Below are 13,005 nucleotides of genomic sequence, written 5' to 3'. Positions count from 1 at the left end.
ATATATGATCATGCGCCATGTTGCGGAATTTAATTGGAACGAATTTCTTACACTGGCAATCATTTTAATGATAGGTTGTCACTGTTGTCAGTGTCATTGTGGCGGTTTACTTGAATAATACTTAAGTGTTGAATATTAAATAATAAATGACAAAAAGTGGCCAAAACTATACATAATCAAGAGCGAAACATTGTAAATAATGTAAATAATAAACTGCTGGAAAAGAATCGTTCGGGAAATTAAACTATTTCGCTACGAAACATTTCCAAATTAACATCAGAGCTGACAGGTAAACAAATCACAATGTCAATATAGTCTGGTTATTACGACTTTGTTATTGTAGTGTTATGTTATACAAGCGAGGAAATATTTTAAGTATATTTACTATGGGCAAAGATATACATAACATAGCTTTTCATTTTTAGTTTTAATCTTGTGTCGATAGATGGCAATAAATTTACAGTGACTACAAAATTTACTATGACAATAACTCTCTATACACTCTATTCTCTTTGCTATGGGCTTTGGAGACGATCAATTTTGTTCATTGACAATGTAGCAGACTCTATGTAAGGTAATTTTGACCTATGTGTGACGCTTAAGAAAATACATGAATTTTATACGGTAAAAACTGACAATAAAAAAATGTGAACACTGAATATTTGGATTATGATTATGATTAGAGTGAATAAACGTATTTAAGTCTAAATAACGAGTTGCCAATCCACATTGTTCAGACTACTGAACTGTTGCCATATAAATTAGAATAATAGCGCCCTCTTGACAATGATCATATATTCCTGGTCAGGCTTTAGATAAAGAGTGAAATACTTCACGATTTTGCATGTCATTCTTAGTAAAAGTAAAATATGACCTCGGAAGTGATACAATATTCAATAAAAATATTTCGTAAATAAGGGAAGTAAATTTGGTATATTTTCATTATTAAAGTACACGATTGACTAAAAATATACTAACAGGTGTCACAGCCAAAAAAGGCAGGATTTTGTAGTCATTAGATGATAAAAACATAGAATTTGTCATAAATAAATAGTCGTAACCGGTTATTCGAGTTTCCAATATTCGGTTATGAAATTTTGTCAAAATAATCGGTTATAACCGATTATTTCGGTTACGGTTATAACCGATTATTTCGGTTACGGTTATAACCGATTTGCATTCCCTACCTTCCAGTTTTGGAAAAACAGCAAGCCAATGACTTAGAAATTTGCTTTGGCCAACTGTCAGTGTCAAAAGCAACTGCCTGATTTGGTGGAAGTGTGGGAGAGAGAGGACGTAGGTATATGCTAGAAAAGGACAATTCGATCTACTACAGTGTTGCCACACCCAATATTATTATTAAGGCCGTAACACGTAAAGCGATATCTCTTTCTCGCTCTTACTTATCGGTGTGTCGCACAATGACCTTGGTGCGGTGCGATAGTGCGTTACTACTATTAGGTTCCGAATATCGGTACAGTTGTAGTAGTAGTAGTAGTAATTATTGTGCATAACACAGGTTTACAGGTTTTAAGTTGTTTAATGTACTTACTCGTAGTGTAAAGAATCACACACCAGTCACAACGACAACACCCTTCTTAAGTGCGGGCTGCGGGTCCCGTGGTCGAGTCGTACTAGTAGCACAAGGACGCTAATCTGCACTTAACTGCTAAAGGAAGACGGTACATATTGCGTAACCGCGGAATAGATTTATCTTCGCTTCCAAAATTTCGGTGTTCTGGGTGATATTTCTTTTGGATATTTTGGATTTAAGTGTATACGTGACTACTTAGTATATATTTAAAAAGAAATTAGGCTGAGAAATTTTCCACCCTCAGTTTTTAATAGTTCTAAAATACATCAATTCGGGTAAGTACGCATTTTTTTTGGATTTTCTTACCCAGTACGCCAAATAATGTTCTAAGATCATATAAGAAGAAAAAAATGACAGAGCAATTTTCCAATGAAAATGAGCGTCAAAAAAGGGAATTATCATAAAAAAAATATTCTCATGTTTGACAAATGTTTTAGATTTTTTTGTAGTATCACATACTGGTACAAATAACTTATTTGGTAAAATAATTTTGGACTGAGGAATTACTCGGTTCAATATATAAACAGATTTGTATTTTTACGTTTAAATACCTAACTTAGGAGTGTTTTTTTTTTATATTTATATGTTAGTTTCGGCTCATACTATACAATAACCAAGCAAAATTTCATCGACTGAGAAATTAATTCATGGGTCTCCATACAACAACTTGGTTCATTTACTACACTACTACCTACCTTCCTACCAACTGTTGGCAGTGTTGGCTGCTTAGCGCGGCAGATTTGTTCGCGATATGTCGTCGGTTGAGAATACGTTTGTGTCATATCCATTTTTGGGTAAAATCGTTTTTAATGATTCCTAAAATACTTAACAAAAAATATGCTATAATTGACACTAATCGGTTTTTGAAAAACATTATTTTTCAAAAACTTAACTTCGTATAAGACGAATAAAGTCTAAGAAAAAAACGTGCCTCGGAATTCAAGTAAAAGTCATTCTCGGATAGATGGCGCACACACCTTTAGCCTATCCTCGGCTAGATGGCGTGTCGACACCGTGTCATATTTAACAATTTTAACACATAGATAATCAGTGAATGAACATGGATCAAAATGATATAAAAATAATAAAATCATTTATCCATATACAGTGGAAACTGGATAAGTGGAATCGCAAGGGACCGGCTGTTTAGTTCCGCTTATCCAGGTTTTCCATTTATCCAGTTTTCCACTTAACCAGGTTCAAATAAAACGTTTTCTCACTTACAGAGGCTCTCGCTAACAGAGGTTGTGGATGCTAGTAATGTCGCTTATAGAGGTCACGTATGGTATGATCAAGACTTAAATAAGCATCTTTTATTAAATATGTATGTAGATATGTATGTATTAACAAAAATAGGTATGTAATCCTGACTTTAAAAAAAGCAATACTGTAAATAATCCACAGTACCTACTCGTATACAATTTTCAAAATTACAAAAACAAAATCACTCCTAATATTTATTTATGCAAGAGAAACCAGTATGGTTAAATAAATCAATGTACCGATCTACCGATTATACTTTAATGCAAAAAAACTGAACGATGTGTGATCTCATACAAAATACGTAGTTAAAACACGAACCATAATGTTAACGAAACAAACTACCCTCCTTGTGACGGTTTATTAAAAATACAAATTTTATAACGCCGAGCTATTCCACTCATAGAGGTTTCGGAGACGGCTGCTCCCAGTTACAGAGGTAAAAATAAGAAATTTTCGAAAAAATGGATTTCGCTTATAGAGGTCCCAAAATTCCACTTATAGAGGTAATTCGTTGCCAAGGGACTGGAACCGAGAACTTGGGTCCACTTAAAGAGGTTTTCCACTAACCCAGGTTCCACTTATCCAGTTTCCACTGTATATACATTTTTTGATAACTTTATACGTTTTCATTTTGAGTTTTAGTCGTGTGTCGATAGATGGCAGTAAATTTACAGTGACTACAAATTTTACAATGACAGGACCCCTCTATACTATCTATTCTTTTTGCTATAGGCTAATTACACTATGTTAACAGAATATTATCACAAAGTGTGACATATCCAACACTTTTGTGTCATATCATACATACTGTAACATTTACTCATCAAAAACGGATATGGCAAACATAAAAATGCTTTTATTTCATGATTACCACTATATTCAAAATATTTGTATGGTACTATAAATAGTAAACATATGTGCCTAAATGATAAATAAGTTCAATATTTCCTAAATGTAAAACTTTACGAGAAAAAAATATATTTTGCTTCTTTTCGCTCTCCTATAAACCAATGTAAGTGGCGTCGTGTTCTCACCCGACGATGTAGGTATAAAGTGCAAATCAAACTAAGGTATGCAGAAATGCAGTTAGAACGAAATCGAGTTAATGAGGACATTATTCGTGAGTGAATTATACTTGCGCATTAGAGATATAATATTTGAAACAAAAAACCGGCCGAGAGCATGTCGGGGCATGCTTAAAAGATCATTGTTTGTACGGCTTTTTTAAAGAAGAAAAGACTTTTTGTGATAACTCGAATAACCCCTATTCGTAAATACCTACCTATTCAACGACACACCACACAAACAGCAAAATTCATCCCATTTTACCCTAATTTTGTTTTCCACGTTTTTGTTTTAGGATTATACTATCGATTCTCCCCAGCTTCGCACGGGTTAGGCACAAAACCTTAACAAATCTATTGATAGGTGAAAACCGTATGAAAATCCGTTCAGTAGAGTTTGAGTTTAATGCGAACATAAGTACATCCAACACAAACAGACAGACGCGGCGGGGGCCTTTGTTTTATAAGGTGTAGTGATATCCAAGCCAATTGGCCTGATGACAGTAACAAAGAATCATGGAAATAATGGTTTCAAAGAAACATATACGTAAATACGATTCTAAAAAATGGCCCAATCTCAGTATAAACATTAGGATTATTAATATATTCAATAAAATAAAACTGCAAAATTCTCTAATCGGCCATTTTGACTGAAACGCGAATCAGAAGCGAGCTAAGAATTGACGTCATCAATGTATTACATATTTCTTAGAGCAACATAGACAACCTCATTGACTGTAATCCATTACGTCCTCACCAAAGAGTTTGGAAGTTCAAAAAAAATATTATTTCGCGACTAAACATTTATTACGTCCAAAAAATATTATTACACGATATAAAGTAAATATTTATTTGTTATTATATAAATAAAACGCTAAATAATACGATATTTCACAAAAAAACTTTTTTAATTTTTTGGCTGAATGGAACTATCATTGCCATGTTGGCTGTCGTAACCATGAAGTTATATTGTTTAAACTGGAGCGAGTTGTCAGTTTTTTTGCCATACTAATTTGAACCTTATCACCGAGACAGAATGTTGTTCGTACCAGACTAGAGAAAACGGTCCACATGAGATAGAAAAACCCGAGCCCTGTGTCTCACTCGCACATGTTGCCAATGTTAAAAAGATACCATTTTGGTAGAAATTATATCAATATACTACTGAAATTCATTACCTTCTTATACTATTTTAGTGCTATATTCCAATTACAGTTCTGATATCTTTTAAGTAATTTGTTAATTATTATGATGTTAATATTATTAACTGATTAAGCCAAGCATGTGCGCAACAAAAAAAAACAGTAAACTGAATATGGTAGAAATTGTAGTAACTTTGAATATTAATTGGTATCCCCAACTTGATGACGATTAGGGTGACCATGATGTCGGTACGATTTGGATCGGTCTTACAAAATTGTTATTTCATACTTAATGTAAAAATAACTTTACCTAAATAGTATACTAATAAATAAATAAAGATATACTTATTTCGGCATGTTTAATTATTCGGTTCACGTAATGAGAGCTACATAATTGCCAATAATTAAATTTGAAGTCCTTGGACATTACAGACTCATATTTATACATAATATTTAATTACTGGAACGTTAATTCTAACTATTTATATATATGTAATCGATTCTATATAGGTTGGGCCGACATTTCCGTCAGTTTACAAAAGCGGCAAATTTGAAAATGTTGTTCCAATTACAGATCTACGATGACGCTTACGCTTAAAGAATAGCTAAAGTATGCAAAAGGGAAGTCATCACGTATATGAACACACCATGAGTATGATATTGATAGTGATCGGTATTTTGTTAAATTATGAATTATGAAGAGCATAAATAGTGTAGAATGCCGGTTAACACAGTTAAATGTAAGTTTTTATTTCGTCGTGTGCTAATATTTTATCATTTTAGTCTATAATCAAGATAATTTCGTGTAAAAACATAAATTGTTACGCTACGCTAGGGCTTGACAAAATGACTAGTATCGATAACCAGTGGGCATAGTAATAATATAAATTTATTTGCGTTGCAAGTGTTGAAAGTAGGAATTAAATTCGCAACGAGTGGTGATAAATTAAAACACGACCGAAGGCAGCGTTTTTAATCGATACGATTTGCGAATTACCAAGTACAACTACAACGTCTTACCCGACCCTGGATATCTGTCTCGCTCTCTCTTATAGCTGTCTTTGATAGAAATAAATAGAAATAGAAAATATTTATTTGGCGTACAAAAACATACCTACATTACGGTAAGTACAACATAAAGTTCACAATACAGTAAACATACACCAAATAGGATGCCGCTCAGCATAAGCAGTGTCTGTAAGACACTACGCTGGTTTTCACCCAATACGTACGATGGACGTACGGTGGACCACCTTCCTGACAATCAAGCATGATCGCATTGATCGCGATCCAATACGCCCATCCCATCTGTAACAGCTTTTATAACGACTAAAAGCTTTATAACGACTAAATGAAGTAAGGTTGTGTGAGCATTTTACAGAAGAGAAAAAAACTATATCCATCTCTTTTCTGGGGCAATTATACTAGCATAGGGAAAATACAGTATGATTCTCTCTGATTATGCACGAATGAGAAAAGATCCTGGCCAAACTATACATTCCATCTTATGCTAATATCCCACATTCATATGACTTATGGTCACCCTAATTAGAAAGAGATGGAGGGCTCAGGTTTGACCTCTCATGTGGACACACTTTTTGGCCAGTGTACACTATCCAGTTTACTCTCTACGTCCGTGGTCGTAACTAGAAAAAATTAAAAATTAAAAAGTAAACCCGGCGCTCGGTGATTTTCACTCAAAATTTACATGTATCTAAATAATTCATCTTAAATTGCAACCGTGTGAGAGTCTTTGTATAAAATTACTTATTGTGAACAATTTTAGTAATGTATTTATCACCCCTAATCGTAATATATGGTGCTGAATTAACAATATCATTCGGATTCAAGGGAAATTCGTAACTGTAAGTATGTAAACAATGTCTACCACCATAATTTATGACGTCACAAATGGCGTGTGAGGCGTTTTCGCGCGAGGTTTAAACTAGCTATAATAAAATGCAATTATTTATGTTAAATCTTATGAGTATAGCTGAAATATTGTGTTTTTCGGAACCAATACAAGTGTACCGATAATATTAAAAGGGATTTCAAAATTTGTCATCAGGCCAATTTGCAGCTTTCTATTAGCACCTAATGATTACGGAGCAAAGCCACGGACGCACAGATAGACAGACGGACACGGGCGACATGGCGCAACCATCAGGGTTCCCTTAAACAGACTCTACATATCTAGTTTTGAATTAGCAAGACCGAAAGCAAGATTTGACTTTTCGACATTCTAAAACTGAACATTATAATTCAGCTGACTCGGTGGGTAGACGAAATAACATCAATTTTTAAAAGTCATTAATACCTAATTAGATATGCAGCGTATTATCGCGACCAGTCTTTGGTTTTGATCCGTATTAATAAATTGTTCTCAATTCACGTAGCGCTAAAATCAATCTATTCATTAGAAAACACTTTTAATTAATCGTCGAGATAGTCATTCGTACTTATAGGTAAGTAAAACTGAATCTATAATTTGTATTTCGTACCTATATAACAATTATGCTTAAATAAGAGTCATTGTTGTATTGGTTACCCTTATTTATGCAAATAAATATTTTTGATTGATTTTATTGATTGATTGATTGGTTCATTGGAGGAGGGAAAGGAAAATACTAGAATAATTTTATTCTTAATTGTCAATCAATAACGCAATAAGTACTAAGTTAGTACTTATTGCGTTATTGATTGACAATTAAGAATAAAATTATTCTAGTATTTTCCTTTCCCTCCTCCAATGAACCAATCAATCAATCAATAAAATCAATCAAAAATATTTATTTGCATAAATAAGGGTAACCAATACAACAATGACTCTTATTTAAGCATAATTGTTATATAGGTACGAAATACAAATTATAGATTCAGTTTTACTTACCTATAAGTACGAATGACTATCTCGACGATTAATTAAAAGTGTTTTCTAATGAATAGATTGATTTTAGCGCTACGTGAATTGAGAACAATTTATTAATACGGATCAAAACCAAAGACTGGTCGCGATAATACGCTGCATATCTAATTAGGTATTAATGACTTTTAAAAATTGATGTTATTTCGTCTACCCACCGAGTCAGCTGAATTATAATGTTCAGTTTTAGAATGTCGAAAAGTCAAATCTTGCTTTCGGTCTTGCTAATTCAAAACTAGATATGTAGAGTCTGTTTAAGGGAACCCTGATGGTTGCGCCATGTCGCCCGTGTCCGTCTGTCTATCTGTGCGTCCGTGGCTTTGCTCCGTAATCATTAGGTGCTAATAGAAAGCTGCAAATTGGCCTGATGACAAATTTTGAAATCCCTTTTAATATTATCGGTACACTTGTATTGGTTCCGAAAAACACAATATTTCAGCTATACTCATAAGATTTAACATAAATAATTGCATTTTATTATAGCTAGTTTAAACCTCGCGCGAAAACGCCTCACACGCCATTTGTGACGTCATAAATTATGGTGGTAGACATTGTTTACATACTTACAGTTACGAATTTCCCTTGAATCCGAATGATATTGTTAATTCAGCACCATATATTACGATTAGGGGTGATAAATACATTACTAAAATTGTTCACAATAAGTAATTTTATACAAAGACTCTCACACGGTTGCAATTTAAGATGAATTATTTAGATACATGTAAATTTTGAGTGAAAATCACCGAGCGCCGGGTTTACTTTTTAATTTTTAATTTTTTCTAGTTACGACCACGGACGTAGAGAGTAAACTGGATAGTGTACACTGGCCAAAAAGTGTGTCCACATGAGAGGTCAAACCTGAGCCCTCCATCTCTTTCTAATTAGGGTGACCATAAGTCATATGAATGTGGGATATTAGCATAAGATGGAATGTATAGTTTGGCCAGGATCTTTTCTCATTCGTGCATAATCAGAGAGAATCATACTGTATTTTCCCTATGCTAGTATAATTGCCCCAGAAAAGAGATGGATATAGTTTTTTTCTCTTCTGTAAAATGCTCACACAACCTTACTTCATTTAGTCGTTATAAAGCTTTTAGTCGTTATAAAAGCTGTTACAGATGGGATGGGCGTATTGGATCGCGATCAATGCGATCATGCTTGATTGTCAGGAAGGTGGTCCACCGTACGTCCATCGTACGTATTGGGTGAAAACCAGCGTAGTGTCTTACAGACACTGCTTATGCTGAGCGGCATCCTATTTGGTGTATGTTTACTGTATTGTGAACTTTATGTTGTACTTACCGTAATGTAGGTATGTTTTTGTACGCCAAATAAATATTTTCTATTTCTATTTATTTCTATCAAAGACAGCTATAAGAGAGAGCGAGACAGATATCCAGGGTCGGGTAAGACGTTGTAGTTGTACTTGGTAATTCGCAAATCGTATCGATTAAAAACGCTGCCTTCGGTCGTGTTTTAATTTATCACCACTCGTTGCGAATTTAATTCCTACTTTCAACACTTGCAACGCAAATAAATTTATATTATTACTATGCCCACTGGTTATCGATACTAGTCATTTTGTCAAGCCCTAGCGTAGCGTAACAATTTATGTTTTTACACGAAATTATCTTGATTATAGACTAAAATGATAAAATATTAGCACACGACGAAATAAAAACTTACATTTAACTGTGTTAACCGGCATTCTACACTATTTATGCTCTTCATAATTCATAATTTAACAAAATACCGATCACTATCAATATCATACTCATGGTGTGTTCATATACGTGATGACTTCCCTTTTGCATACTTTAGCTATTCTTTAAGCGTAAGCGTCATCGTAGATCTGTAATTGGAACAACATTTTCAAATTTGCCGCTTTTGTAAACTGACGGAAATGTCGGCCCAACCTATATAGAATCGATTACATATATATAAATAGTTAGAATTAACGTTCCAGTAATTAAATATTATGTATAAATATGAGTCTGTAATGTCCAAGGACTTCAAATTTAATTATTGGCAATTATGTAGCTCTCATTACGTGAACCGAATAATTAAACATGCCGAAATAAGTATATCTTTATTTATTTATTAGTATACTATTTAGGTAAAGTTATTTTTACATTAAGTATGAAATAACAATTTTGTAAGACCGATCCAAATCGTACCGACATCATGGTCACCCTAATCGTCATCAAGTTGGGGATACCAATTAATATTCAAAGTTACTACAATTTCTACCATATTCAGTTTACTGTTTTTTTTTGTTGCGCACATGCTTGGCTTAATCAGTTAATAATATTAACATCATAATAATTAACAAATTACTTAAAAGATATCAGAACTGTAATTGGAATATAGCACTAAAATAGTATAAGAAGGTAATGAATTTCAGTAGTATATTGATATAATTTCTACCAAAATGGTATCTTTTTAACATTGGCAACATGTGCGAGTGAGACACAGGGCTCGGGTTTTTCTATCTCATGTGGACCGTTTTCTCTAGTCTGGTACGAACAACATTCTGTCTCGGTGATAAGGTTCAAATTAGTATGGCAAAAAAACTGACAACTCGCTCCAGTTTAAACAATATAACTTCATGGTTACGACAGCCAACATGGCAATGATAGTTCCATTCAGCCAAAAAATTAAAAAAGTTTTTTTGTGAAATATCGTATTATTTAGCGTTTTATTTATATAATAACAAATAAATATTTACTTTATATCGTGTAATAATATTTTTTGGACGTAATAAATGTTTAGTCGCGAAATAATATTTTTTTTGAACTTCCAAACTCTTTGGTGAGGACGTAATGGATTACAGTCAATGAGGTTGTCTATGTTGCTCTAAGAAATATGTAATACATTGATGACGTCAATTCTTAGCTCGCTTCTGATTCGCGTTTCAGTCAAAATGGCCGATTAGAGAATTTTGCAGTTTTATTTTATTGAATATATTAATAATCCTAATGTTTATACTGAGATTGGGCCATTTTTTAGAATCGTATTTACGTATATGTTTCTTTGAAACCATTATTTCCATGATTCTTTGTTACTGTCATCAGGCCAATTGGCTTGGATATCACTACACCTTATAAAACAAAGGCCCCCGCCGCGTCTGTCTGTTTGTGTTGGATGTACTTATGTTCGCATTAAACTCAAACTCTACTGAACGGATTTTCATACGGTTTTCACCTATCAATAGATTTGTTAAGGTTTTGTGCCTAACCCGTGCGAAGCTGGGGAGAATCGATAGTATAATCCTAAAACAAAAACGTGGAAAACAAAATTAGGGTAAAATGGGATGAATTTTGCTGTTTGTGTGGTGTGTCGTTGAATAGGTAGGTATTTACGAATAGGGGTTATTCGAGTTATCACAAAAAGTCTTTTCTTCTTTAAAAAAGCCGTACAAACAATGATCTTTTAATTCTGAATCTATAATTTGTATTTCGTACCTATATAACAATTATGCTTAAATAAGAGTCATTGTTGTATTGGTTACCCTTATTTATGCAAATAAATATTTTTGATTGATTTTATTGATTGATTGATTGGTTCATTGGAGGAGGGAAAGGAAAATACTCAAACAAGAGAGAATGTAACACGGACAGAGCCGCAAGAATAATTTTATTCTTAATTGTCAATCAATAACGCAATAAGTACTAAGTTAGAGTTAGTTTGACAATTAAGAATAAAATTATTCTAGTATTTTCCTTTCCCTCCTCCAATGAACCAATCAATCAATCAATCAAATCAATCAAAAATATAGTACTACTAAGAAATGCTGTGTACAGTGCAGAAACATCATTTTTGAAATTTGCTTTGTAGTTAAAATTGTCCACCTCGGTCGGTACAGACTGCACAAGATAAAATGCGTCGGCTAAAGTCGCAAACTTCGTATCTCCTCCACACTCTTTTTTTTGTTTTTGATTTTTAACTAGGTATTGTTGGCTAAAGGTAGCCAATGCGTAATGTCCTCGAAATGGAGTTACGAGATTTGCTTTTGTCACCTTTGGAGTATCGTCTAGGCGTTATGGTATGTGTGATGTCTTTTGATATCCACCTTATAATGTATCCGTCATTACTCATTAGCCTGGGAAAATACTTACAATCCATAGATGGGTACGACGGCACCCCCACTACAATTATCCCCACAAGCACCTTTCCCCCCACTAGTATAAAACGCCACACAGTTCGGCACATGTTCAACCTTTACATCCCCAATGACCGGCAACGGCTCATCGACGACGAAACTCATATTGTCCATGGTTTAAAAAAAATGCGGTCGAATTTGGAATCTAAATCCGACAGCAGCCGGCGGCGAAGCTGTTCTGAAATGGACTGAGTTGAGAATAAAATCGAGGAGTGGTATTTTATTGTTATGCTTAGGTACATTGATTAGGGCAGTGAAGCGGAAAAATGCATTTGGTCATTTTATACGGAACGAGAATAGCCTTAATGCGAAATTGTACCTACTTAAACATATTGCGCACAAATTTACCCGTATACATGTACTGATCAGGTACCTTTTTTTTTTGTTTTTTTTTGACGGAGTGGGAATGCATTTACGCACAGTGTGTGGGACTCGCCGCTCCTTATCCCTCTCTTAGCGAGAGGGGGGGGAGAATTTGGCCCTACCCAAGTACCCACTAAACCCACTCCTGCGTTTCACCCTCTTTGCCGTTCGTGAGGGCGCACTGGGATCGAGGTCATTCCACCACGGACTGATCAGGTACCTACATGGTGTGTATGAATTTTTTTTTTTCTTAGAAACCATATACCTATTAAAAAGGCAGTTCAAATATTGACATTATAAATAATGATAAATGTCATTTATTTGTGTATTCCGTTTCTTTACATTTGGTTGATTTGGGTGTGGACGTTAGGTATCCTATCCAGCAAATAATAAAAATACCTACAACATCCTTGATATAATTTCCAGGCATTGGATGTTTCCTCGGTGTGTATGAATTTTTCTTAGAAACCATACCTATTAAAAAGGCA

The 13,005-nt window shown here is 34.1% G+C and overlaps 1 protein-coding gene across 1 annotated transcript in view; it reads right to left on the bottom strand.

Annotated features, from left to right (window-relative positions):
- Positions 1-12,316, bottom strand: part of LOC134804085 (protein NDRG3) — a 145,314-nt gene extending 132,998 nt beyond the window's left edge. The window contains exon 1 of the mRNA XM_063776998.1: positions 12,111-12,316. Within this exon, the coding sequence (XP_063633068.1) occupies positions 12,111-12,268 (158 nt within the window). The 5' untranslated portion in view covers positions 12,269-12,316. The remainder of the gene's footprint in view (positions 1-12,110) is intronic.
- Between the last annotated feature and the right edge of the window lie 689 nt (positions 12,317-13,005).

This window comes from Cydia splendana, chromosome Z (genome assembly GCF_910591565.1).
Source record: "Cydia splendana chromosome Z, ilCydSple1.2, whole genome shotgun sequence".
Classification (NCBI taxonomy): domain Eukaryota; kingdom Metazoa; phylum Arthropoda; class Insecta; order Lepidoptera; family Tortricidae; genus Cydia; species Cydia splendana.
Note: the sequence above shows the minus strand (reverse complement) of the source record. Positions and strands in the feature narration are given on the sequence as shown.